The sequence below is a fragment of the Elgaria multicarinata genome, chromosome 4, assembly GCF_023053635.1.
Source record: "Elgaria multicarinata webbii isolate HBS135686 ecotype San Diego chromosome 4, rElgMul1.1.pri, whole genome shotgun sequence".
In the NCBI taxonomy this organism is placed as follows: domain Eukaryota; kingdom Metazoa; phylum Chordata; class Lepidosauria; order Squamata; family Anguidae; genus Elgaria; species Elgaria multicarinata.
The window spans coordinates 3,538,945-3,566,202 of record NC_086174.1 but is presented as its reverse complement, the minus strand read 5'-3'; the positions used below and the strand labels follow the sequence as shown (position 1 = coordinate 3,566,202).

General features: G+C 49.9%; 1 protein-coding gene across 1 annotated transcript in view; it reads right to left on the bottom strand.

Moving 5' to 3' along the window:
• Positions 1–27,258, bottom strand: part of EPHX2 (epoxide hydrolase 2) — an 85,749-nt gene that overhangs the window by 18,271 nt on the left and 40,220 nt on the right. Inside the window, exons 11-14 of the mRNA XM_063123739.1 lie at positions 18,648–18,733; positions 16,490–16,601; positions 5,679–5,753; positions 4,809–4,857 (exon numbers count right to left, since the gene is read on the bottom strand). Coding sequence (XP_062979809.1) covers positions 4,809–4,857; positions 5,679–5,753; positions 16,490–16,601; positions 18,648–18,733 — 322 coding nt within the window. The remainder of the gene's footprint in view (positions 1–4,808; positions 4,858–5,678; positions 5,754–16,489; positions 16,602–18,647; positions 18,734–27,258) is intronic.

Here is a 27,258-nt window from a genome sequence, read left to right as displayed (position 1 = left end):
CACAACCGACAAGCTCCACGATGGTACGATATTTCTAGAGACTGGTATAGTGTTTCTCAAACCCCTTAAAAATTCCTTGGATGTAGGATGGGAGAAGGGGGAGAACCCTTCTACACCCTCATGAAAGGCAGTGATGGCAGCTAAATGAACCCTGATGGACGAAAGTCCTAAGCCTCCTTTGAACAGTGAGAGTAGGTATTCTAGAATCACAGAGACGGGACAAGTCTCAGCGATGTGATTCATTTGCAGTGCAAACTTAGAAAACCTCTGCCATTTAGCAGCATACGATTTCCTTGTCGAAGGTTTCCTCGACGCAGTCAAAATACTGTGTACCGTCAATTGTTCGATACCGGAGGTTATGGTACTATTCTCCATGCCGTCATCTTGAGTGTCGAGAGGTCTGGGTGTCGAACTCTGCCTTGGTGTCGAGACAGAAGGTTCGGTATCGATGGTAGCTCGATGTAGTCCCTTCTCGACAGTCGAAGAACATGGGGGAACCATGGTTGTCGAGGCCACCACGGCGCGATCAGAATACAGTTTGTGCCGTCTGTTCTTATCTTGGCCACGACTTTTGTTAGGAGTGGGAAAGGTGGGAAGATGTATAATAGTCCCCCCGTCCAAGTTCTTGCGAAAGCGTCTCCTAGCGAGTTCCTTCCGCTTCCTGCTCTGCTGCAGAAGTTGGTACAGACTGCGTTTTCTGCAGTGGCAAAGACATCGACGGCCGGATCGCCCCAATACCGAAAGAGGTTGTTTCTTACTTCGGTATCGAGCTCCCATTCGTGGTTGACATGGAAGGACCTGCTTAGGGAGTCCGCTACGATGTTCTCCTTCCCCGCTACGTGGATCGCAGTCAGGTAAGTCTGTCTCTTTATGCACCAGTTCCAAATCCTGAGTGCAGAACGGGTTAAGGGGTATGACCTCGTTCCCCCTTGCCTGTTTATGTAGCAGACAACAGTGGTATTGTCTGTTGCAATCAGAACGTCCTTGCCCTCGATGATCTGGGCAAACGCTTTCAAAGCATTTTCCACAGCCAAGAGTTCCAGATGATTGATATGATCCCCTTTCTGCCGAGGGGACCATCGACCTTGGACGGTAAGCGAATTGCAGTGAGCTCCCCATCCATCGAGAGAAGCATCTGTCGTGATGGTAAGCGATGGTGCTCCTTGCTGAAAAGGAATCCCTTCCAGGAGGTTTTCCGTCGAAAGCCACCATTTCAACGACGCCCGAACCTGACTCGGTATCGAAAGGTAAGTCCTGCGAGCGTTGCGTCGAAGATCGAAGGTCTTCAAGAACCACCCTTGAAGAATCCTCATTCGCAATCGGGCGAATCTGATGACAGCGGTCGTCGCCGCCATCAAACCCAGCAATCGTTGGATTGTCCATGCCGAAGGTCTTGCCTGGGTTTCGACATCGAGAATCAGGTCTCGAAGTGTTTTTGCCCTCGCAAGCGGGAGGTAAGCTCTTCCATCTCGAGACGACAGAGTCACTCCTATGAAGTCTATCGTCCGCTGAGGAGTCAGTATAGATTTTTCCTGATTGACCCACAGGCCAAGGGATTCTAAAAGTTCTAGAGTCGTGGCTATATTCTCCTGGAGCGTGTGACTGTCCTCCGCTACCAGGAGCCAGTCGTCTATGTATGGATAAACATGTATTTCCTTTTTTCGCAGGTGGGCACACACAACAGCCATCACCTTCGTGAAGACCCTCGGCGCCGTCGCGAGGCCGAAAGGGAGGACGTTGAATTGGAACTGTTCGACGCCGATGGCGAACCGTAGGTAAGTTCGATGCGATTCCCTGATGGAGATGTGGAAATACGCATCCTTCAGGTCTACTACCGCGAACCAGACCCCTGTATGCAACAGTTGGAGGATTGAAGTAACTGCTGTCATACGAAACTTCTTTGGAGTGATGTATCTGTTCAGTTGTCTTAAGTCCATAATCGGACGAAGACCTCCATCTTTCTTCGGTACCGTGAAGTAACGGGAGAAAAATCCCTGGTTGAGTTCCTCCGCAGGTACGGGAGAGATGGCTCCCTTCGATAACAAGGTCTGTACCTCGAGCAGCAGAGGAGGGGATGGTGCTGTTATCTTCACTCCCGAAGAAAAAGGAAGGGCATCGAATTCGATGGCGTATCCCGTCTTGATGATAGTGAGCACCCAGGAGTCGGATGTTATGGACTCCCATTGATGGTACTTGGGTGCTAGACGGTTGGTAAATGGTAGTAGGCCTGGGACGGAGAAGTCAAAGCCGCTGTCTTTTAGAGAAATCAGGCTGGTGTCTGCTTTGCTGGTATCGGGCCTGATACGGCCTCTTTCTTTGAAGTTGTTGCTGCTTTGCAGGTTGTTTGTCGTATTGAGGGCGCTGCTGCATCTGTTGGTACGGTTGTCTAGTCCAGCGCCTTTGTTTAAATTGCGGTTGTGGTTGCGAGAAGCCCATCTTCTTGGCTGTTGTGCGAGCCTTATATATTGAATCTAAGGACTCGTCAGTTTTATTGTTAAATAGTCCTTCTCCATCAAATGGAAGACTTTCAATCCTAGTTTTTGTTTCGTTTGTCAGGTTGGCTGATCTTAACCAAGCATGACGACGTAGGGCTATGGAGCCCATCATTGATTTTGAATGTGAATCCGTCTGGTGTTTTGCTGAATTCAATTGGAGACGAGCTATTGATGTAGCTTCGGTCTGGAAAATCTTTGCCAACTCCTTTTTCTCCTCGGGTAGATGGTCACAGAGGGAGTTTAACTTGTCTAATAAGAATATCTGGTATCTGGCCATCGTAGCCTCATACGCTGCAGTTCTTATCCCTAGAGAAGAAGACGCATAAACCCTTCTGCCTAAATAGTCCAATTTTCTGCCCTCTCTATCAGTAGGGGCTGAATGTACTCTTTGGGATCTTCCTTGGGCAGATTCAACAACGATTGAATTAGGTTTAGGGTGTTGGAATAGAAAGTCTGCATCAGATTCTTTAATTTTGTACATCGACTCAAGTCTTTTAGACGTTGGTTGAGTTGCACAAGGAGTTTTCCACGAGGATTGTGCTGTCCTCCGCAAGGTAGGAGGGAACGGGATAGCGATAGTAGAAGTAGCTTCCGTTTGCATAACATCATATATTGGGTCATCATCGACCTCTGTCGGTTGGTCGACATCGAGACCCAACGTTCGTGCCATCCGCCTTACATGGTCGGTAAAGTTTCCCATGTCCTCCGATGTGGAAACGGGCTCTTGTGTGTTTACAACGTCATCGGGGGAAGGCATAGATGGGGCTACCGACACCACAGAGTCTGAATCAGATCTATAGTCCTCATCAGGAGAGTCTTGTGGTTGCAGTGTTTGACGCACTGGCTGCAAGGTCTGGCTTTGGTGAGGTGAAGAGACCTGTGTTGTCAGCCTCGGTATAGAACGCTGTTCAGCAGGGTCGACTCTGCTGTGCTGACTGCGAGGAGTGTGAGATTGAAGAGCAGGAGGGATTTGAATGACCCTTGCATTTGGAGGAGGATGAGCATAATGATCGTAATGCCTCCGTTCTGCTGGGTAAAATTCTTGGGGACGATAGTATTCCCAGTCATAAGAATAGTCTCTTTGAAAACCGGAGTACTGCGAAATGCGGTCAAAGTCAGGTCTAGGAGAATGCAATTGTCGACAAGAGGTAGACACAGCGAGACCAGTTGGTTCTTGTGGAGCAGTAGCGCACGGTACCGAAGGGTACGGTGCGGAGATAGCCGATGTGGAGTCACGAATCTCGCCCTCCGACATCGAACTCCTTGCAGTTGGTAACGGAGTCGGCATCGACGATTGCGTCGGTATCGAGGTCGCCGCTGGCAAACTAGGCTTAGCGGGCACCGTGGGTACGGTATCGACCCTAGGAGAGGAACGTTTATCAGCGTCCTTCCTCTTTTTCTTCTTCTTTTTTAAGTGTTCTGCCGACTTAGGGGTCCGGGCTTTCTTTGAAATCTTTCTTGCCGCAGACACCGCTAGAGATCGGCCTGGCGTCAGGGGTATGGCCCTGTTATCCGCCCTCATCTCCTCATCGATAACAATCGATTGAACTTCAGGGCTATGGGTCTCTTCCATTGCCCTTGAGGAGGACTTTTCCTTACGCTTTTGAGGCGTAGGCTCAGTAGCTCGTAGAGCTTTTTCCCAAAGTATAGACCGAAGTCTATCCGCTCTGTTCTTCCGCGTTTGTTTGGTGAACGCCATACAATGATGGCACTGCTGAACCTTGTGTCCCTCACCCAGGCAAAGCACACAGAGCGAGTGACCGTCCTTTGGTGGCAATTTAGAGCCACATTTTACGCACTTACGAAATGGGGCCCTAACGGCCATGCGCCTGAGGCGCCAACGCGATCGAAGGATCACTAGAAAAAGAAAAGGAAAACAGAAGAATAACTGGGTTTTTTTTTTTTTTTTTTTTTTTTTTAGGCAAAGTAGGAAAAGAGAATTGAAGAAGGATACGTGGAAAGAAGAATACGAGGAAAATTTAGTGGTAAGTATTAGGTTTAAAGATAACTGGAGAGAATACGGTTTCTAGGTCTGTGCACAATGCGGACGACGAAGAACTGAGGGAAGGGCGGGAACCCCGTGGTCATGCGCGGTAGCGCGGGGGAGGGGTTCCCGCCCAAAAACGTTTCCCTAAGCTATTGGAGATTCCGGTCTGGTCTCTGCGCAGGCGCAAAGCCCATATGTGTGATGCATAGAGACCACGATGAAGAACCTGCAGCTTTGCCTTGGATTTTCTTGCGGGTGGGGTGGGGGTGGGGGTGGGATCACGTGGCGGCCCTCCTCCTTCCCTCATGGGTGCAGCAGTGTCTTACCTCGCTTCCGCACGCTGCTGACGTCCACAGAAACGCCCGCCATACGGTCCTGCAAGGAAAACATTTTGAATGAACGGGATTAATAGCCAGTTCAGTACAAGGGCGGGGGGAGGGGGGACTTGGCCAGTGAACCCCGGAGCCCTACTGAGCCCTCAGCATTCTCAAGGGATGTGGTAAAGCAGCCTTCCTCAACCTGGGGCGCTCCAGATGTGTTGGACTGCATCTCCCAGAATGCCCCAGCCAGCTGGGGCATTCTGGGAGATGCAGTCCAACACATCTGGAGCGCCCCAGGTTGAGGAAGGCTGTGGTAAAGGAACAGACATTCTGAGTCAAGTTAACCCAAATTCTAAGCCAGCGGAAACTGAATTTTGCACTGAAATAAAATTCTATGTATGCATGTATTTTATCGTTGCATCTATACTCTCCTTTCCCCCCCTCTTGCAAGGAACCGAAGGTCCTTGCATGATCCTCCTCCTCTCTATTTTATCCTCACAACAACCACCCTGTGAGGTAGGTTAGGCCGAGAGTTAGTGACCAGCCCAAAGTCACCTAGTGAGCTTCCATGGCCAAGTGGGGACTAGAATCCGGCTCCCAGTCCAACACTCTAACCACTACACCACATTGGCTCTCAACTATGTCTGCTGAAAACATGCAAAAGTTGGATCTACTGCAGGACACCCAGAGACCCAACCAGGAAGTTCCTTCTGCCTGTCCCCGTGCCAGGATTCACTGCAGCCATTCCTGGCATAATCTAGGGGAGAAGGCAGGACTTGCTGCCAGGGGTCTCTCCCAACATCTCCCTGGGAAGAAGTCTAGCATCGGCCGCCATCACAGGCCCCCTCCATGCTTCCCTCCATGCAGGGCACGGACCTCCTTCTTGCTCGACCGCACCATGATCTCCAGGGTCCTCCTCACGTCCTTTTCCAATTCAGCCTCCGCTACGCCCTGCCGGGAAGAGAAACAAAACCCATGAAAAACAGAAAAGAGCTCAATCAGGTTGCAGCGTGGACGGCTCCAGTTCAGGGCGTTGGCCAGTCAGCCCTTCCCCACGGTACTCCATTCCATTCCTTTGCCCTTCCAACCCCATAGTTTTCCATTTCCCCACTATAAGAAACATTCTTTCTGTGACCATTGACCTTGCTCAGTCATAGAATCATAGAATAGCAGAGTTGGAAGGGGCCTACAAGGCCATCGAGTCCAACCAACTGCTCAAAGCAGGAATCCACCCTAAAGCATCCCTCACAGATGCTTGTCCAGCTGCCTCTTGAAGGCCTCTAGTGTGGGAGAGCCCACAACCTCCCTAGGGAACTGGTTCCATTGTCGTACTGCTCTAACAGTCAGGAAGTTTTTCCTGATGTCCAGCTGGAATCTGGCTTCCTTCAACTTGAGCCCGTTATTCCGTGTTCTGCACTCTGGGAGGATCGAGAGGAGATCCTGGCCCTCCTCTGTGTGACAACCTTTTAAGTATTTGAAGAGTGCTATCCTGTCTCCCCTCCATCTTCTCTTCTCCAGGATAAACAGACCCAGTTCTTTCAGTCTCTCTTAACAGGGCTTTGTTTCCAGACCCCTGATCATCCTCGTTGCCCTCCTCTGAACACGCTCCAGCTTGTCTGCGTCCTTCTTGAATTGTGGAGCCCAGAACTGGTCGCAATACTCTAGATGAGGCCTAACCAGGGCCGAATAGAGAGGAACCAGTACCTCACGTGATTTGGAAGCTATACTTCTATTAATGCAGCCCCAAATAGCATTTGCCTTTCTTGCAGCCATATCGCACTGTTGGCTCATATTCAGCTTGTGATCTACAACAATTCCAAGATCCTTCTCATTTGTAGTATTGCTGAGCCAGGTATCCCCCATCTTGTAACTGTGCCTTTGGTTTCTATTTCCTAGATGTAGAACTTGGCATTTATCCCTATTAAATTTCATCCTGTTGTTTTCAGCCCAGCACTCCAGCCTCTCAAGATCACATCGAAGTTTGTTTCTGTCTTCCAGGTTATGAGCTATCCCACCCAATTCCACCTGCGCCATTGCTTCTCCCTGCCATCTAAACCCACCCCCACCCCCAACCTGGCAGGGGCTACTGTTCGAACAGCAGACCGCTCTGCATCCCTGGCTCCGCTCGCCTGAAATTTGTACAGCTGTCACCGCAGGGAAAAGGGAGCCGTTTGTCTTCCTGCAATTAAAGGGCTCCGTTGATTCGGTTTTGTTTAAAGTGAGTAAAGAGGGGAAAGAAACAAAAGGAGAAAAACGTGCATTTCCAGAGATACAAACGTCTCCATAAAGCAAGCCAAAAGTCGCTGAGCCGGCTGACAGCCTCATTAGTCACACAAACGAGCTGCGCTTTCTGATTCCTTGCTCTCTCCGGCGCATCCCCCCTTCCAGGGCAGGAGAAATCCACGAGTTTGTAGCAACTTTTCATGTCAATTTAAGGAAAAATATAAGTTGACAGGATGGGACGGGACAGGGGAAGAGAACCTACCACGCTCCAGACATGCAGACCAACTAGCGTTTCTCTCCTCCATCCAAGAAGAGGCCTCTTTCTTTTTTGTTTCTGAACATTTAACAGGTGTCACTAAGACCAGGCGGGTGCGTTTTTTTGACTTGTACTGCCCACAGCACTGTAGTAATTGCAGCGTATGAAAAAGTCCTGGCAACCAGATTTCCTGAATGTACACTGCTTCCCCTTCCGCTTTTCGGATATATCCAAGATGAGGGCTTTGAGATCTCACCCGCGGCTAGCGCCCAGGGTGGGCGTGATTGGGCACTTGCTGAGGGCGACATCAGGGGCCCACGGACAGCAGCTAACTGAGCCTGCTTCTCCTCTTCCCCACTGCAGCCTACTTGCTCTCCTTCCTCTGCTTCTGGACCAGAAAATGGAAGTGAGCAGCAGGAGATCACAGAATCATAGAATAGTAGACTTGGAAGGGGCCTACAAGGCCATCGAGTCCAACCCCCTGCTCAATGCAGGAATCCACCCTAAAGCATCCCTGACAGAGGGTTGTCCAGCTGCCTCTTGAAGGCCTCTAGCGTGGGAGAGCCCACAACCTCCCTAGGTCACTGGTTCCATTGTCATACTGCTCTAACAGTCAAGAGGTTTTTCCTGATGTCCAGCTGGAATCTGGCTTCCTTTAACTTGAGCCCGCTTGCTCCCTGACTCTCTGCTTGCCAAGCAAAGAAGAGGTAGCAAGGAGGAGGAGGAGGAAGAGCAGCTAGTGACCATGGTGGTGAGAAGGGAGGCTCATTGAGGGAAGGGGCCCACTGGGTGTTTTGACCCAGGGCGAGAAGTGCCCTGATGCTGGATCAGACCAAGGGTCCACCTAGTCCAGCACTCTGTTCACACAGTGGCCAACCAGCCATCGGCCGGGAACCAACGAAGCAGGACATGGTGCAACAGCACCCTTGCACCCATGTTCCCCAGCAACTGGTGCACACAGGCTTACTGCCTCGGATACTGGAGGCAGCACATAACCACGTAACCTCCCTTGTGGACTGTGGGAATGCTGTGGATGTCATATATCTTGACTTCAGCAAAGCTTTTGAAAACGTGCCCCATGATATTCTGATTAACAAACTAGCTAAAAGTGGGCTAGATGGAACAGCTATTAGTTGGATTCACAGTTGGCTACAGAATCAGACTCAAAGAGTACTTATCAATGGAACCTTCTCTAACTGGGGAGAGGCAACGAGTGGGGTACCGCAGGGCTCAGTCCTGGGCCCAGTGCTCTTCAACGTTTTTATTAATGATTTGGATGAGGAGGTGCAGGGAACGCTGATCAGATTTGCAGATGACACCAAATTGGGTGGGATAGCTAACACCCTGGAAGACAGAAACAAACTTCAAAGTGATCTTGATAGGCTGGAGTGCTGGGCAGAAAACAACAGGATGAAATTTAATAGGGATAAATGCCAAGTTCTACATTTAGGAAATAGAAACCAAATGCACAGATGGGGTCCCAGAGTGCAGGACACGGAATAACGGGCTCAAGTTAAAGGAAGCCAGATTCCAGCTGGACATCAGCAAAAACTTCCTGACTGTTAGAGCAGTATGACAATGGAACAAGTTCCCTAGGGAGGTTGTGGCCTCTCCCACACTAGAGGCCTTCAAGAGGCAGCTGGACAACCATCTGCCAGGGATGCTTTAGGGTGGATTCCTGCACTGAGCAGGGGGTTGGACTCGATGGCCTTGTGGGCCCCTTCCAACTCTGCTATTCTGTGATTCTATGATCAGGGCTAGTAACCATGGATAGCCTTTGCTTCCAGCAGCGTCATGTGCAAAAAAAACCGAACACCTTGTTGGACATTCAGGTACTTTATACCCACTGCATTTCTCTTATTTACCAAACCCCTTAAACAGAGAAGGGATTAAGGTCAGTTTAATGCAGGTTGCTTTTACACAACTGGTTATTTAAGGAACGCACACCGGTCCCGGACATTTGGGATCAGCAATAAAGGAATAAAAATCCCATCGTGCCAGGAGCAGCTTTGATAGACCCTCACCATTCCAGCCTGACAGAGACGTCGGGTCTCATTTCCAAATGCCTGGATGCAGTTGGGCTGTCAGGCCGGCCGCTGTCGCCCCCCCCCCCCATGCGTCCCCCGCGCATGACAGAGCCCTCGCTTGCTGAGCTAAATTGGATTGCTGCTGTAGCCGAGTGCAGCTGTGATTCAGCGCTCAGCCTCAGCACTATTTCTTCCGAATCCTGCAAACTGAACTGCTGACGAGGTGGGATTGCGGGCCAGCTGTAGCTCAGAAATGGGGACGGGACAGCGACAGACAATCCCTTCATGGAGCCGCCGACTCTACGTCTCAGAGCTAAACTACACGCTACATTACATGTGTAGCTGACCCTAATTTATTCTACTTTAGTGTAAGCATGTGGGACCCCAATCCAGAACAGAACCACCATGCTGGATGGGGAGGATTAAACTTTCGCTCCTAGCGTCCCCCTTCCCTAAATTTGCCCCCCAGCCCTCAGCCCCACAGTTCTGTGGCTTAAAGAAAGGGAAAAGCCTTCACTGATATCAACGGTGGTTTTTCCCCGTCTTTACCACTCAGGCGAGTGGGATGAATTTCAGGCGGAAAAGTGGTGGGGTGGGCAAGTTAAACCCCACCACCATGACCTGCGTGCGGTGGTCCCCAATCTGGATCAGGGCCCTGCAAAGTTGTACCAAGATACAAATAAAAAGTTGAGATCAGCTACACATAGCACATTTAACAGAGTCTGCAGTTTAGCCTTAAGAGGCAGGCTTTGGATGTGAGGTTGCCGTTACCAAACTCCGTTTTTTCTTCTCTGGATGCCTGGTATATGATCACTCGAAAAACCGAAAAACCAGAGCGACACCTAAAGGTCTCTAGTCCCTTTGTAAACACCCTGGGGTGTGCTTCTCACTGCTTCACCGGTGATCCCTAAGGCCCTTTTTACACCTACGGGTGTAGAGGAAGGGAGAGGTGGCGATCCCGGACTTACTTGCTTCTGGGATCGTCGCCCTCAGTCCACATGGGCCACGCAACGTCCCGGGCATTGCGCCCGTCACGGCAGCCATTTTTTTTAAAGAGGGAGAGCCAGAGCGCACTTGCTCTCCAGCGAAAATTAAGGTAAAAAAAAGGGGGGAGCCCACTCCCCACCCGACCGCCGATGGCCATGGACTCCCCCCATCCTGGCTCCTTCCCTCTGATGACACCTGCTACTCCCGAGGAGGAAGAAGCCGGGACAGGCGCCCGCACTGCCCACGGTCCTCGGGATCGCCCTGGAACCATAGGTAAAACCGGGATATCTGAGGTCTCAGTTATCCCGGGGAAACAGAGGGAACATCCCTCCCTGATCCCAGGATCCCCTGTGTGTCTTTTGCACACATAGGGATGATCCCTGGAAAAACGGATGGTGCAGAAATGGGCTAAGACAAGAGACAGCTGTCCTGGGGAAGCCATTCCATCCTCCAGCCGCTGGCCAGGGATGCAGACGTGTGGGCTTAGCTGGCTTGATTAGTGAAAACGGAAGGTCAGGACCCCGACAAAGGAACCCAGAGGTTTCTTACTGCCTGCTGATGTTTTGGTGAGTGGGCCGTTCACGCCCGCAGCCTGAGACGAGCGTTCTGCAAATGCTTGGATGAAGAACAGCAGATTCGCTTAAGGATCAGAACAAAGGTCTGTGAAGGACGTGGGGTTTGTCAAGTCATTGTTAAGTTTTAATTGTGCTTATTTTCCTGTTAGTAGTTGAGTTATGGGAGTGGGTGGGTTGATGGATAAGTATTGGTTTGATATATGTTTATGGCTTGTATCTGTTTGATATGTGTTTATGGCTTGGCTGGCGCCAGGACCTTGCTTTGGTATGCGGGAGGAAGGTGGGAGTTAGGATTCCGGATGCCAGAACTCCCAGAGACCCCAAGGTCAGTTGGAGGCTTCACACCTGCATGTTATCTCCTAGTCAGGCTAATTGGGCCTGGTGTGAGAAAAGTATCACGCTCCTCTCGGAAGGCAGGGGCATTAACAGCTGAGTGGAAAAGGGGATAAAAAGAGTAACTTGACAAGGGCACGGGGGCTTCTGTTCGGGGATGATGGAAGAACACCAGAAGCGACCCAGTCAGGGTGCTTGAGGAAAGACAGACTATTTGTTACGTTTTTAGAGGTCTGGTTTTCTGAGACAAAGCTAGCCGCTTTATGGCTGGGGGGAATAGTGGTGTAGCTGCAGGCTTTTAAATGGAACTTTGGTTGTTAGCGTCTCCTCCGTTTGTACCTCATCCACTTACCTTTTTCCCTTCCCTTGCTACCCTATTAGCTGCTACTACCGACCGAGGCCTTATTTGTTAGCGTTAGTTCCTCTGTATTAAACTTGCTTTGGTCCCTACAGTGTGTCTGTGTGTTTTATTCCAGAAACCTCCGGTCCTCCCTCGGTGAGAGGGGTTAGGGAGTGGGGCATCGGGAATTCTTGGAGCGTGTTGCTCCCGAGCCTACCTGGCAGGGAGGTCTGATTAACTCGGACCTTCGTTACAAGGTCCATCTAGCCGCTCAGTGGCGGAGAACATGCAGAAGGGTCCCAGGTTCAAATGCCACATACTTTTAGTGAAAAAGGAGCCGTTAGTCAGTGTGTGGGAAGAACCTTCTCTGTCCCAGAGGTGAGAAGCATCCTGTTCCCTACACCGGCCAACCAAAGGCCCACGGCTCTCCCCACAGAGACAGGCAAGAGAGAGAGAGGGGCTGTCCGTATGGCTTTATTTGCTCTGCGGCGGCTGCGCTGCGGCGGTTATACAACACAGCCGCCAACTGTCAGCCACCGTGGGGCTTTTCCCCGAAGCTACGCATTTAAGAAGTCGGGGACTTACCCCGTCCTTTTCCTTTGAAGCGAGATCGCCACGGTCTTGCCGCCATGCGACCTTGCTTTGGCGCGAGCTGGGGGCGTTCCAGGGTGGATGGTGACCACTGAGGGGTCGCCAGAAGAGGTGCGGAGGGCAGGCCCCACGAGCCGAATGGTTGCCAGAAAAGCCCACACGCTTTGCTGCTGTGGGGATTTACCACCACCACCCCGCAGCAGCGATACCGTGCAGTTAGCAGCACCATGAAGACACCCCCAGAGAAAGCGTCATCACACTGGGGGAAATCGCGTTTACTTACTGTCGATTCTCCACCCGCGCGTTTGTCCCTCATTACTTCCTCTTTTGAAAGAGGAAGTAAACAATGTGTCTGTGGCCCATTCGGTGGGCTGTTTTGATCACGCTGCTTCTCCTGCACACAGCAGGAGATCGCGGCAACTTCCATCTTTAAAATAAATAAGCTGGACTTACTGGGGTGTTTTCATAGAATCAAAGAATAGCATCCTGTTTGTTTCTGTCTTCCAGGGTATTAGCTATCCCACCCAATTTTGTGTCATCTTCAAATTTGATCAGCGTTCCCTGCACCTCCTCGTCCATCTGTCCACCACAACCCGAAGATCTCTTTCGTGTTCGGTCACCACCAGCTCAGATCCCATTAGGTTATACTTGAAGTTGGGTTTGCCTTATTGGAGATTTGCATCGTGCTTCAATTGTGCAATCATAATGAGGCTGCATTACATGGCCAGAGAGAGGCGGCCGCGTGGTCTGTCATGGAAAACTTCCCCTCCTCTCACTGCTCATAGCCCTGAATGGGACAGTGCCCTCTAGAGGGTGACTTGTAGCACAACTTCCCCTGCACACAGTAAGAAATCCTGAGATATTTCAGCAGAATCGGGATATCACAGTTTTTTTGTTTTGTTTTTTAAAACAGAATTACGGAGGGAAGGAGCGGAAGATGTGCAGGAGGTTGATGACGTTGTCCAAAAGGCCCACAAACTTCCGTCTTATTTCGCTCATGCAAAGAAGTCCATCACTTGGACCCCCTGAAAATTCAGTGAATGACAGAGCAATTAACTGTATAATAAAAGCCTTATCTGGAAGCACGCAAAGAGTTTTGCCACACTGTTATAAAACTGGGCAGGGCCTTGGGGGCCAGGATTTAGCATGTGGGCTGCCAGTTGCTAAACCCCCGCTAGAAGGTTCACCATTCCCAAGCAGGGCTGAGACAGCTGGTGCAGTCAGGCCATCCCGAATTATAGCTTGATTATACCCTGATCAATCCCGAATAAATAATAGCATTTTTAATTATTATTATTACTACGGCAAGAGATGTAAGCTCTTCCAAAGGTGGAAAACTGAACGCGCACATGCAATCAGAGCAAAGGGCTGGGATGGAGGATGATTTAGGGAAGAAAAAAAAATGCATTTGCGTAACAGAAGCTTGCTTGAAACAGCCCTGGAAAGCAATAACCTTGAGCAGCAATTGGGTGATTTCAATAATTCATCCCTTTAATCAAAACTGTGAGCATGGCAGGAAAAGGACAAGGAAATGCACTTCAGGTGCCCAGAAATCGCTTCCAGCTGGGCTGTTCTCTCCCACATCCCCAAACCCCCCAGCAGAGAAAAGGCGCCTGCTGCACGTCGCCCAAAGCGAAGGAAACTCCTTGCAGCCGAGAGCGCCTCTTTTCCCAACGACAAGCAGGAGTGGGCCAGAAGCGAGGCCGGTCCCTTTGCCCTGGAAAAGGCAAAATTACAGCTCCCCGCAGAAATGAAGAATAGATCCTTGTTTGGAAAGGAAAGCGTTGATGGCCGCTCTGAGAAGCTGGACTGGGCTTCTGAGGCCAAAATCTTTCCATACGCATTGCCAAAACACAGGCAGACCACAGGAGAAACAAAGCCAACAACCCAGCTGTGCATGAAGAAAAGTCAAATTCTGCAAAGCGTGATTGGATGATATCTCCTAGTAGTTAGAGAGCTCTTTGTTAGGTGGGTCGGGTGGGGGACATGTGGAGCACCTTTTCCATCAAGTGTACCATCTCTCCTCCCATCTCCAACTTTACGAATACAAAGACCACCATCCTTTCCTGTACTCCATTTTTCTGGACCAGTCGTTCTAACATCTGGGTTTTGCATTTCTGAAGCAGCTTTTGCAACCTGGCTACCCTCCAGTTGTGTTCGCCTACATCTCTCAGCTGTGCTGGCTGGGGAATCCTGCCCAACTGGAGGGCACTCGGTTCGGGAAGGCTGTTCTAAAGGGAGGCCTCTCCCTTTCCTCCTCTGTCCCAGCCGTGTCTTTGGGAAACCAAAATACATGGCAAAGTTCTAACCGAAGCCGCAAGAAGGTCTTAAGGACGGAAGAACAGAAGCAGAGCCCTGAGGCTGGATCAAACCAAGGGTCCATCTAGTCCAGCACTCTGTTCACACAGGGGCCAACCAGCTGCCGATGAGGGATCCACAAAGCAGGACACCGTGCAACAGCAACCTCCCACCCATGTTCCCCAGCAACTGGTGCACACAGGCTTACTGCCTCGGATACTGGAGGGAGCACACAACCATCACAGAATCATAGAATAGCAGAGTTGGAAGGGGCCTACAAGGCCATCGAGTCCAACCCCCTGCTCAATGCAGGAATCCACCCTAAAGCATCCCTGACAGAGGGTTGTCCAGCTGCCTCTTGAAGGCCTCTGGTGTGGGAGAGCCCACAACCTCCGTAGGTCATGGGTTCCATTGTCGTACTGCTCTAACCGTCAGGAAGTCTTTCCTGATGTCCAGCTGGAATCTGACTTCCTTTAACTTGAGCCCATTATTCCGTGTCCTGCACTCTGGGAGGATCCAGAAGAGATCCTGGCCCTCCTCTGTGTGACAACCTTTTAAGTATTTGAAGAGTGCTCTCATGTCTCCCCTCCATCTTCTCTTCTCCAGGCTAAGCATGCCCAGTTCTTTCAGTCTCTTTTAACAGGGCTTTGTTTCCAGACCCCTGATCATCCTGGTTGCCCTCTTCTGAACACGCTCCAGCTTGTCTGCGTCCTTCTTGAATTGTGGAGCCCAGAACTGGACGCAATACTCTAGATGAGGCCTAACCAGGGCCGAATAGAGAGGAACCAGGACCTCACGTGATTTGGAAGCTATACTTCTATTAATGCAGCCCAAAATAGCATTTGCCTTTCTTGCAGCCATATTGCAATGTTGGCTCATATTCAGCTTGCGATCTACAAAAATTCCAAGATCCTTCTCGTTTATAGAATCATAGAATAGCAGAGTTGGAAGGGGCCTACAAGGCCATCGAGTCCAACCCCCTGCTCAATGCAGGAATCCACCCTAAAGCATCCCTGACAGAGGGTTGTCCAGCTGCCTCTTGAAGGCCTTTAGTGTGGGAGAGCCACAACCTCCCTAGGTCAGATTCCATTGTCGCACTGCTCTAATAGTCAGGAAGTTTTTCCTGATGTCCAGCTGGAATCTGGCTTCCTTTAACTTGAGCCTGTTATTCCGTGTCCTGCACTCTGGGAGGATCGAGAAGAGTAGTATTGCTGAGGGCTAGTAGCCATGGATAGTAGCTAGCAGCCATGGATATCCTTCACCTCCAGGAATTTATCCAACTCCTTTTTAAAGCCATCCAAATTGGTGGCCATCAGCACATCTTCCGTTTCATCTGCAGACAAAAGGTAAAGGAGGCTGAACGCCTTTGCTCACACAGCAAGCTTTCCCTCTCCTGAACCGCCACATCACTACGTGCTGGCACTGACGTTCCCTAGTATGCTCAGCTCCCACAAGACAGTAGTTATGTGGCAGGATGCAGACAGGATGAAACAGGGAACCTCATAAACCACGCCTGAGATACAGAGGCCGGAAGGGCTTCTCAGGGCTCAGAGTTTCCTTCAGGAAGGCACAGATGGGAATAGAACCATACAAGTACAGTCGCCAGGCAGGATGAGGCCACTGGGGTTGGCCAGGCCGGCAGAAGTAAGGAGCGACATTCTGCCCTTGCCTGACCTCCACAGCACAAGGAGGCTCCATTTCCTGCACTTCAGGGTCTGACTTAAGCTCCTGTTCCAGGGAGCATGGATTGCAGGGAGGGGACGGGGAACCCCCCACACTCCAAATCTGGATTCACATACACAGTGGCGGCAGACGACAGAGTAGATGCTCAATATTCCATTGAGATTGCTGGAGGAGTCCAGGAGAACACCCCGAGAGGCACTTGGAAGCAGTGAAGCAAATGGAGCTGCTGCTGCTGGTGGTATATCTCTGCCGTGAGTGGGTTGGGGGGTGGGCAAGGGGTCACAGCCCCATTTGCCCCAAATATAGAGCTGGATCTGCGTGTACAGACTTGACCTGGCACCAGACAGTGTCCTTTGCTGGCTCAGTCTACTCACCGGCTTCTGGAAGTAGAGCTGATAATCGAAGACAGGAACGGATTCCAGCAGCTTCATTATATCCACTTCGGGATTTGCAGGTTTGTAGGGAGTATTGAGCCCAGCCACAGCCCTAAAACAGCAGAGTAAGAGATCAGAAAAGGGGCGGGGCATTTGTCTGTTGCTGCAGACAACGACGACGACGAGTTTGAAAAAAGTTGAAGGCTACCAACTGAGTGCCTCAAAAGAATCCAGACTTGCCTTCCTTATATGTTTATTCTAGGACAAGCATGGGGATTTCATAGAATCATAGAAAAGTACAGTTGGAAGGGGCCTACAAGGCCATCGAGTCCAACCCCCTGCTCAATGCAGGAAACCACCATAAAGCATCCCTGATAGATTGCTGTCCAACTGCCTCTTGAAGGCCTCTAGTGTGGGAGAGTCTGAAAGAACTGGGCATGTTGAGCCTGGAGAAGAAAAGGCCGAGGGGAGACATGAGAGCACTCTTCAAATACTTGAAAGGTTGTCACACAGAGGAGGGCCAGGATCTCTTCTCGATCCTCCCAAGGTGCAGGACACGGAATAACGGGCTCAAGTTAAAGGAAGCCAGATTCCAGCTGGACATCAGGAAAACCTTCCTGACTGTTAGAGCAGTACGACAATGGACTAGGGAGGTGGTGGGCTCTCCCACACTAGAGGCATTCAAAAGGCAGCTGGACAACCATCTGTCAGGGATGCTGTAGGGTGGATTCCTGCACTGAGCAGGGGATTGGACACGATGGCCTTATAGGCCCCTTCCAACTCTGCTATTCTATGATTCTATGAGTCCACCACCTCCTTAGGTCACTGGTTCCATTGTCGTACTGCTCTAACAGTCAGGAAGTTTTTCCTGATGTCCAGCTGGAATCTGGCTTCCTTTAACTTGAGTCCATTATTCTGTGTCCTGCATTCTGGGAGGATCGAGAAGAGATCCTGGCCCTCTTCTGTGTGACAACCTTTTAAGTATTTGAAGACTGCTATCCTGTCTCCCCTCAATCTTCTCTTCTCTAGGCTAAACATGCCCAGTTCTTTCAGTCTCTCTTCATAGGGCTTTGTTTCCAGACCCCTGATCATCCTGGTTGCCCTCCTCTGAACCCGCTCCAGCTTGTCTGCGTCCTTCAAAACTGGACGCAATACTCAAGATGAGGCCTAACGGGGGCCTTTGGCTCAGAACAAACACCATAGCGCTGTTAACACTGTGAAGGACCAAGGGGGGTGGGGAGTGTTGTTGAGTTGTGAATTATACCAACTTCCTTGTCCATCAGTAAGTTTGTTTCTGAAATGCATCTGTTTTCCTGTTGAATAGTAAACTATGCCTTCCTGCTAGGTAGTAAACCATAGTGGTGATAGTAGATCAAGAATAGTTTGATATGTTTATGGGAGGTATCTGGCCAGCCTGTTGTGCATGGTCCCGCCGGCGCCAAGACCCAGTTGACATGTGGGAAAAGGTGGGAGTCAAACTTCCCGAGGTCAGGCAAAGGTTTCACACCTGCGGCCTATCTCCTGCCCGGGCTAATTGGCCTTTGTGTGAGAAGAAAGAGCAAGCACCCTCATCAAGGGAGCAAAAGATAAAAAGGCTGATTGGATTAAGTTGGGGCAGGTCTTCAGCCTGGAGGCATGGACATCTGCCGCTGCCCAGCTCGGGAGCTGAGAGCGGGTTAGAGATTTGTTTGTTGTGTAGAGTCTGGTTTTCTAAAGGCGAGTTTTGGTCGCTTTGACCGGAGGGAGGAGGGGAAGTGGAGAGACTGCCTGTTCTTTTCTGGAAGGATTTGTGGGTGGTTCTGCCTGATATCTATTTACTTTGTTTTTTTCCCTTCCTCTGCTTCCTTGTATTATTCTTTTTATTGGCATTTTTTGTAGCTGCTACTGACCAAACTCCTATTTAGTACTTGTGTTTCCACAATAAACTTTTATCTTGGTTATTTTGGGTGTCTGTGTGCCTTTATTCCAAAGTTATACTGGTCCCGTGGTACGGGAGTTGGGGGGAAACACCCCAGAGGGACCCTTGGGAAGGACTGATTGACTCAGACTTCCTTTACAAACACCACCGCCTGGATGTGACCCATGGCCACCCTAATTTCAGCATGCGACTGCTACGGAGAAGCCATGGGCATTTATGCAAGAACATGGACCGACTTACTTGACACGTTCTGGATAAAAAAGAGCCATGAGCCACACAGTGGCTCCGCCCCAATCATGGCCGATGAAGGTGGCCTGGGAGATGCCCTGGAGGAGAGGAGGGGAAACAGGACAAGTTAGCAGTGTTCACGAGGCCGGCCCAGAAGCGCAAGATATTTTTTCTACAACTCTAGTCTTCAAATGGTGGGTGCAACTGTCCTGAGGGTGGGTTAAAGCATCACAATTATCTTCTGGAAAGGAAAGGAGAGGGAAATTTGGGCACCGCTAAGGAGCAGGTCGCCATCACCTGGTAAAAGCGTTCCCTGTCTGCACCATGGCCAGCAGGGAATTGCAGGATCGAACGTCCACCCACCTCTATGTGAAAAGCTGCCCTTCTTTTTGATTTTATTTATTTATTTATTTCACTTATATACCGCTCCCATAGCCGGGGCTGTCTGGGTGGTTTACAAAATTCTAAAATTAAGATAAAAACAAGTATATAAAATTTAAAATTCTAAAACACAGAACATACACACATAAAGCATTAAAAACCGTTAAAAAACTAAACATGTGGGTGATTAAGATGTGCTGCCATATGCTTTTGCAAAGAGGAAAGTCTTAACTTGGCGCAGGAAAGATAGCAGCGTTAGTGCCAGGCGAGCCTCGTCAGGGAGATCATTCCATATTCTGGGGGCCACCACCGAAAAGGCCCTGTCCTTCGTTGCCACACTCTGAGCCTCTCTCGGAGTAGGCACCCTGAGGAGGACCTTAGATGTTGAACGTAGTGACCGGGTATATTCATGTCGGGAGAGACGTTCCATCAGTTATGGTGGTCCCAAGCCGTGTAAGGCTTTATAGGTCAAAACCAGCACCTTGAATTGGGCTCGGAAATATACAGACAGCCAGTGCAAGCGGACCAGAGCAGGTGTTATATGGTCGAACCTTCTGGTTCCCAAAATCAATCTGGCCGCTACATTTTGCATGAGCTGCAGCTTCCAAACCGTCTTCAAAGGCAGCCCTACGTAGAGTGCATTGCAGTAATCTAACTTGGAGGTTACCATTTTCACTGAAAATGAATGCCAGAGGAAAGCTTAAGGACTAGAACATTTCTCCCTTATTTTAATACGAGCAAGCATTCAATCCTGCAGCTCCCCACTTGAAGCCTTCAATGGTACAGCCCAGGAGAGTATTCACCTAGTCCATTGAGAAAGAGCGGGTGGGGGGGGAGAAAGTTAAATATAGACAAATAAAGTCAAACAGACTAGTTGGGAGTAGGTCACACATGGTGCAAGGAAGGTGGGTCCTTGATCCAGAGACTGAAGCCTCCTAGTTTACAGAGATAATCTTGGGGACAGGTAGATAGCATACAGCACACCTGAAGGTGCTTTCAGACGGAAGGCTGCGAACACTAGCAATCCGAAGGCACTGTGTAGCTGTTGCATCTTTTTCTCCCGAACGGCTTTTCTACATTAAGGAAAAAGATGGACGAAGCGGTTCGAAAACACGGGAGGACACCGCCCCAGGCCAGTAAACTTCTGTGAATGAGGCAGGGTGATGACAGCACCACGGAAGTCTCACCTGGAAGCACCCTGAGTTAGTCCATCCATCCCAGTGCTGTCAACTCTGTAGAAACGCCAACCACTGACCTTGGGGGACCTTCTGCCACTGAGCGGGGGGCCTCTCCACATCATTTAGAAGTCACCATGGGCTTTCTTTCTTTCTTTCTTTTTTTGGTCCCTAATCCCAAGGTGACTTTTCACTCCCTGCCCCCCCCCCCCGCTATTTGATCAATGGCCACTTTTCCCTTGCTTGACAGGAATGTCAGGCGCATTCCATGACATCACAAAGAGCACAGCCAATGGCTGGCAACCGTGCAGGCAACTACAAGTCTTAGCATATTATTATTATTATTATTATTAGTATCCCGCCTTTTGCCCAATGCTGGACCTCAAGGCGGCCTTACAAAGTTTAAAATATACATGGGGGGGGGGGGGAACAAAACCATAAACATTTAAAATACACAACAAAATTATAAGACATTAACATAGATGGAGGGCCAAACTATTCCCCAAAGGCCTGCTGGAACAAACAAGTTTTAACCTGCTTCCGAAAGCCCATCAAGGAGGGAGCCAGCCTAGCTTCCCCGGGAAGAGAGTTCCAGAGCACTGGAGCAACCACCGAGAAGGCCCTGTCCCATGTTCCCACCAAGCGCGCCTGTGAAGATGGTGGGACTGAAAGAAGGGCCTCTCCAGAAGATCTCAAAGCACGGGCAGGCTCATAAGGGAGAATACGGTCTTTCAAATAACCTGGACCCGAGCCATATGACTTCTTGAACTCCATCCGACTTAACAGGAAGCCCTTGCACGCTGGCAGTGAGTCACTCTGCCTCGAGGGGAGCACCCTGCGAAGTTATCTTGAAAAGGAGGGAGAAGAAAAGAAAAGAAAATCTACTAATTCCAAGCGTCTGGGCGCTCGCTTAACTTGAAAGGATCATTCTGGCTTTTAAGTGCCATCTGTTTGCAGAAGATATAGCTGCTCTCCCTCGGCCAGCCTCTTTCCTTACATGCTCCAAAACGCTGCAAAAAACAAGACCAGGCCCCACGGCACCCTTTGCCTGCTCTTGGGGTGTGTGTGTGTGTTTCTTCAAGCTCTAAAATCAGTCCTGGATGCTGTGAAGAAGCAGGTTCCATCTGAGCTGAACGGCCTCAGCAGCTGCCTAGGACAGCCCTGGGTCAGGGGCAAGATGCTTGCTGAAGCACCCGCTGGGAGCAGCTCACGCTATCCAGTGCCGCTCCTAAGATGACGGAGACCAAAAGCAGCCCTACAAACCTATGCTTTTTAAGCCCAAAGCACCAAGAACTCTCCTCCTCCTCTTCCTCTCTCTGGGTCTTGGCAATTCTTTCCTTCCACACTTCTGCTGCCAGGGCACGTTAATCCAGCATAGAAGCACGGGCGTTTTAGTGGATGTGCTTTTACGTTTGAATTATAGTTTTGAATCTTACCTCTATTTCATTGTTAGCTGCCTTGAGCACTATTTTTTATTATTTATTTATTTATATAGCACCATCCGTGTACATGGTGCTGTACAGAGTAAAACAATAACATAGCAAAACCCTGCCGCAGAGGCTTACATTCTGATAGCATCATAATAAAACAATAAGGAGGGGAAGAGAATGCACCAAACAGGCACAGAGGAGAGTAGAACGAACAGTATAGAAGTCAGAACAAAATCAAGTTCTAAAAGCTTTAGAAAAAAATAAAAGTTTTTAGCTGAGCTTTAAAAACTGCGACTGAACTTGTAGTTTGCAAATGTTCTGGAAGAGCGTTCCAGGCGTAAGGGGCAGCGGAAGAAAATGGACGAAGCCGAGCAAGGGAAGGAGAGACCCTTGGGCAGGTGAGAAACACGGCATCAGAGGAGCGAAGAGCACGAGCGGGGCAATAGTGAGAGATGAGAGAGGAAAGATAGGAAGGAGCTGGACTGTGAAAAGCTTTGTAGGTCAACAGGAGAAGTTTATATTGGATTCTGAGGTGAATTGAAAGTCAACGAAGAGATTTCAGAAGTGGAGTAACATGGTCAGAGCGGCGAGCCAAGAAGATGATCTTAGCAGCAGAGTGGTGGACAAAAACCAACGGACTGATGTGAGAAGAAGGATTTAGTGACTGCCAGTAAGAGCTTTTAAGCTACAAGAGGGCTGGGATTTTTGCCTCCCCCCCTCCCCGGGAGCTACTCCAAGACGGAATTTGGCCCTCTGGCAGAAAGAGGTGGAAGCTAACACCTTGAATTGGGATCGGAAACACGCAGGCGGCCGGTTGCACGTGGGCCAGAATATGCTCAGCTCTTCTGGTGTCCGTTGCCCATCTGGCCGCTGCAGTTTGCACAAGCTGCAGCTTCCCAGCTCTGGATTTCACTCCACGCAAGGACCCCCACCCCCGCCGCACCCCCTGACTGTGCGCCGTGGGACAAGCAGCCAATGCATCCTTCAGCACAGAGAAAGTTATTTGCCCTCCAAAGAGTGCCGGATCATAGAATCATAAAATAGCAGAGTTGGAAGGGGCCTACAAGGCCATCGAGTCCAACCCCCTGCTCAATGCAGGAATCCACCCTAAAGCATCCCTGACAGAGGGTTGTCCAGCTGCCTCTTGAAGGCCTCGAGTGTGGGAGAGGCCACAACCTCCCCAGGTAACTGGTTCCATTGTCATACTGCTCTAACAGTCAGGAAGTTTTTCCTGATGTCCAGCTGAAATCCCACTTCCTGTCACTTGAGTCCATCATTCCATGTCCTGCACTCTGGGAGGATCGAGAAGAGATCCTGGCCCTCCTCTGTGTGACAACTTTTCAAGTATTTGAAGAGTGCTCTCATGTCTCCTCTCCATCTTCTCTTCTCCAGGCTAAACATGCCCAGGTCTTTCAGTCTCTCCTCATAGGGCTTTGTATCCAGGCCCCTGATCATCCTGGTTGCTCTCCTCTGAACATACTCCAGCTTGTCTGCTTCACACAACCTGTTCCTATAAGTGGACTACTTGTCACATCTAAAGAAGCATATACTTAAAGCATATACTTCAAATACTTAAAAGGTTGTCACCCAGAGGAGGGCCAGGATCTCTTCTCGATCCTCCCAGAGTGCAGGACACGGAATAACGGGCTCAAGTTAAAGGAAGCCAGATTCCGGCTGGACATTAGGAAAAACTTCCTGTCTTTTAGAGCAGTGCGACGGTGGAATCAGCTACCTAGGGAGGTTGTGGGCTCTCCCACACTAGAGGCCTTCAAGAGGCAGCTGGACAACCATCTGTCAGGGATGCTTTAAGGTGTATTCCTGCATTGAGCAGGGGGTTGGACTCGATGGCCTTAGAGGCCCCTTCCAACTCTACTTTTCTATGATCCATCTAGACCAGTATTGTTGACACTGACTGGCAGCAAGGGCTCTCCAGGGTTTCAGGTAAGAACTTCTCCTAGCCCTACTTGGAGATGCCAGGGATCGGACCTGTGACTTTCTGCATACAAGGCAGGTGCTCCACCACTGAGCTACGGCTCCTCCACTGAACTGATTTAAGCATTTCACTGGATAAGCAGAATAATTTATTTATTTTTAAAAAATACATTGAATGGTAAATAATTCATCTCTCAGGATGGGAGCCATGGTTCTTAACCTTCATTCCATAATTATTTGCTGGGAAGCAGATGGCAGGAGGCACATTTAATCAGCAAGCAAATTAAGTGAAAGGGCTGCACACACCTCAACGTGAGCAGGTTGCTTGCGCGGATTTTCACCGTTTGAGATCACAGAGTATTGACATGTTCAAAGCCTTGCCCTCAAAAGTTAATTAAATTCAGCTCTGGCTCCTGCCGCAGAACTGAGAGACGATGGGGGCAGGGAGGGGGGGCAGAAAAGGAAAGAAAGGAGCTGCCTAACTTTGCCGTACCCTAGACGGCACTGCACACAGACTGGATGTAAGAGAAGTTCTGGGAGCCACAATTCAAGAAGGACACAGACAAGCTGGTGGGGGTTCGGAGGAGGGCAACCAGGAGGATCAGGGGTCTGGAAACAAAGCCCTATGAAGGAACTGAAAGAACTGGGCATGTTTAGCCTGGAGAAGAGAAGTTTGAGGGGAGACAGGATAGCACTCTTCAAATTCTTGAAAGGTTATCACACAGAGGAGGGCCAGGATCTCTTCTCGATCCTCCCAGAGTGCAGGACACGGAATAACGGGTTCAAGTTACAGGAAGCCAGATTCCGGCTGGACATCAGGGAAAACTTCCTGTCTGTTAGAGCAGTACGACAATGGAATCAGTTGCCTAGGGAGGTTGTGGGCTCTCCCGCACTAGAGGCCTACAAGAGGCAGCTGGACAGCCATCTGTCAAGGATGCTTTAAGGCAGATTCCTGCATTGAGCAGGGGGTTGGACTCGATGTCTTTGTAGGCCCCTTCCAACTCTACAATTCTATGAAAGAGCGGAGGAATGGTTGGCAGTAGGGGTTCGCGTGGAGTGATGGGTGCAGCCGAGAAAGTCAGAACCGGGCTCTGAAAAAGCTTCTTAGCTGGAGAGTCATTTGGCTATTGGCCGGAGAGCCTTGGCTGTTGGGCGGTATAGAAATGAAATGAAATTTGAGTTAGGGTCAGAAGAGGCAGTGAGTGGAGTCACGATTCCAGGAAACCTCATGGCTGAGCGGAGATCTGAGAGCATCATGAGACGGGGGGCGGGGGGGAATCGCAGTTCCCTTCCATCCCTTCTCTGCACCCCGCTCCTGTACCACAATACTTCCTCTTTCCTCCCGGAGAAGAAAGAGAAAGTCAACAAAAACCACGTGGCCCATTCAGGGGGCGTTTTTATTGCACTTTTCCTGCACACAGCAGGAAATGGCAGCACATTGTTTCCTACAAAAAAAAAAAAAAAGTTGAATTAAAAGGAGTCCACTTTGTGATGGAAAAAAAAGAAAGGAGTGGAAGACACATGGGAGGTGGACGTTGACATGAAAAATCGTGATTGGGCGGTAGCGAGCATGTGATAAAACCTTTATCTAATGAACCCCTGAGCCTCCCCAGTCCAAAGAAAGAGCTTTCTCCGCTACACCACGCTTACCAACAAATTATATTTGAGCTGAATGGTGCGTGCAAGACCAGCAGCACCGATCAGAGGTCATCTTCTCCCCACCTTTTTTTCAGGCTGTCTCCACTCTGCCTGTCGTGTTTCTCAGAAAGCTCTTGCTTTCGATGGGAGACAAATGACGAGGCCTGCTAGGTAATCTACAAAGTTTTTATTAAGCAACAAACATCTCTTCTACCTGAAGGGAGTCTAATCTCTTGGAAACTTCCCCCTAGGCAAAACTATGCAAACTAAGCCAGACAATTGTCCAACCAAGGAGAACAGGAAGCCCCTTCCCAAACACCCGTAACTTCAGAGAGCTTGGTGCGGAGGTAGGTTCTGGGGCAATCCTAGTCGGACCAACTTTCTCACACCTTCCTTCCGCTTTGTGCGTTTCAACTTCTGGCGGACCCTAGCATCAGCTAGTTTGTCAGAGTGTTCTCCGGAAGAAAGCTCACTTCCCACTGAGTAAGATTTGGCCTTGAGGAGATAAGCTCTGGAGTGGGCTGACTCCCAGCTGGGGAATTGCCCGTGAGAGCTTCCTCCCCCACTGGTACAGGCTGGCTGGTGTCTGGCGCCTCCTCCTCTAGGTCCGAATCTGATTCTGAATGATTACCTGAAACACCTTCTCCCAAAACAGGGGCAGACCTGACACTGCCTGACCCCTGGCTTTCCATGTAAAAGAACTGAAGCTGTGCTGTGCTTCCTAGCCTTTGGGCCTCTGTTATTCCGCCTGAACTCCACACACCCACCAGGCCCCGTTCAGAAAAGCAGGCAGATGGTCCAGCACTCAAGCGCAATGCAATGTGCCGCTATCGATCAGACAAACAAAGCCCACCGGAATTAGGGTCACGAGCTGAGAACAAAAAGCTCCTCAGAACTCTTCTTCGTGTTCGCTGTGGAGGAAATTCAAATCAAGCCAACAAAGCCAACAATGCACAGGAGGTGGCAGGCTGTAGCCGCACGTGCGGAGGCCAACGGCAGCACAGGGAGCAAGCAAGCCAGCCGCCCGCCCGCGTGGAGAGAAGCGCAACGAAGCAATAACAATGAGAGGCTCAAAGAGTTACGCGGTTTGATTTCTTCGCCCAGCTTCGGATTTTCTGCCATGCTGGAGGGAATGCTGTAGTCAGGGCCAACATCAAAAGCAGGCAAGGTGGGGCACCTGCCAAGGCCGGACACCCCCCACCCCCAAGACTAAAGCAGGATGACGCGCATTTCAGCCACAGTTCTGCTTTTTTACCTTTTTTTGCACTTTGGGGGAGATTTGTACCAAATCACTGTATTTATTTATTGCATTTTTATACTGCCCAATAGCCGAAGCTCCCTGGGCGGTTCACAAAAACATGAATACGCGTTTGCACAAATTTGCATTAGTTAACGCGAATTTGCACGAATCCCCCCAAAAGAGTGTGGAAATGGTAAGGAAGACAGATCTTGCTAAAATCTGCATTTTCATGCGTTAACCCATGGAAAGGAACGCGTTTTTTGGTCTCCGTGTTTTTTCTTGTATTTTCATGTCACGAAATTTGCGTAAAATTCCAGAACATTTTTAAAAAAGAAAGGGTGCCTGACAATCCACAAAACACAGACAAAACGGATTTTAACGAAGTGTCGCTCTTTCAAAAAAAAAAAAAAAGGAATCAAAAAGCTGTGCCACAAAGGACACTGGGATATGTGCCACGAGAGGGAGGGAGGATGAAACGAGAAACAAACCGTGGCAAACCGCTAAATGTGGCAGGTTCATCTGATAGCAATGGACTAAATAAGACTCCATGGTGTTTTCAGAGCAGCTTATCATGACGTGCAAACTTGCACATGGACTGCTTCCAGACGGATGGCTCCTAGCTACCAGTTAAAAGACATTGTGCAGGTAATTCAGAGGAGAGCAGCCAGGATGCAGACAAGCTGGAGCGTGTTCAGAGGAGGGCAACCAGGATGATCAGGGGTCTGGAAACAAAGCCCTATGAAGGGAGACTGAAAGAACTGGGCATGTTGAGCCTGGAGAAGAGCAGATTGAGGGGAGACACGATAGCACTCTTCAAATACTTCAAA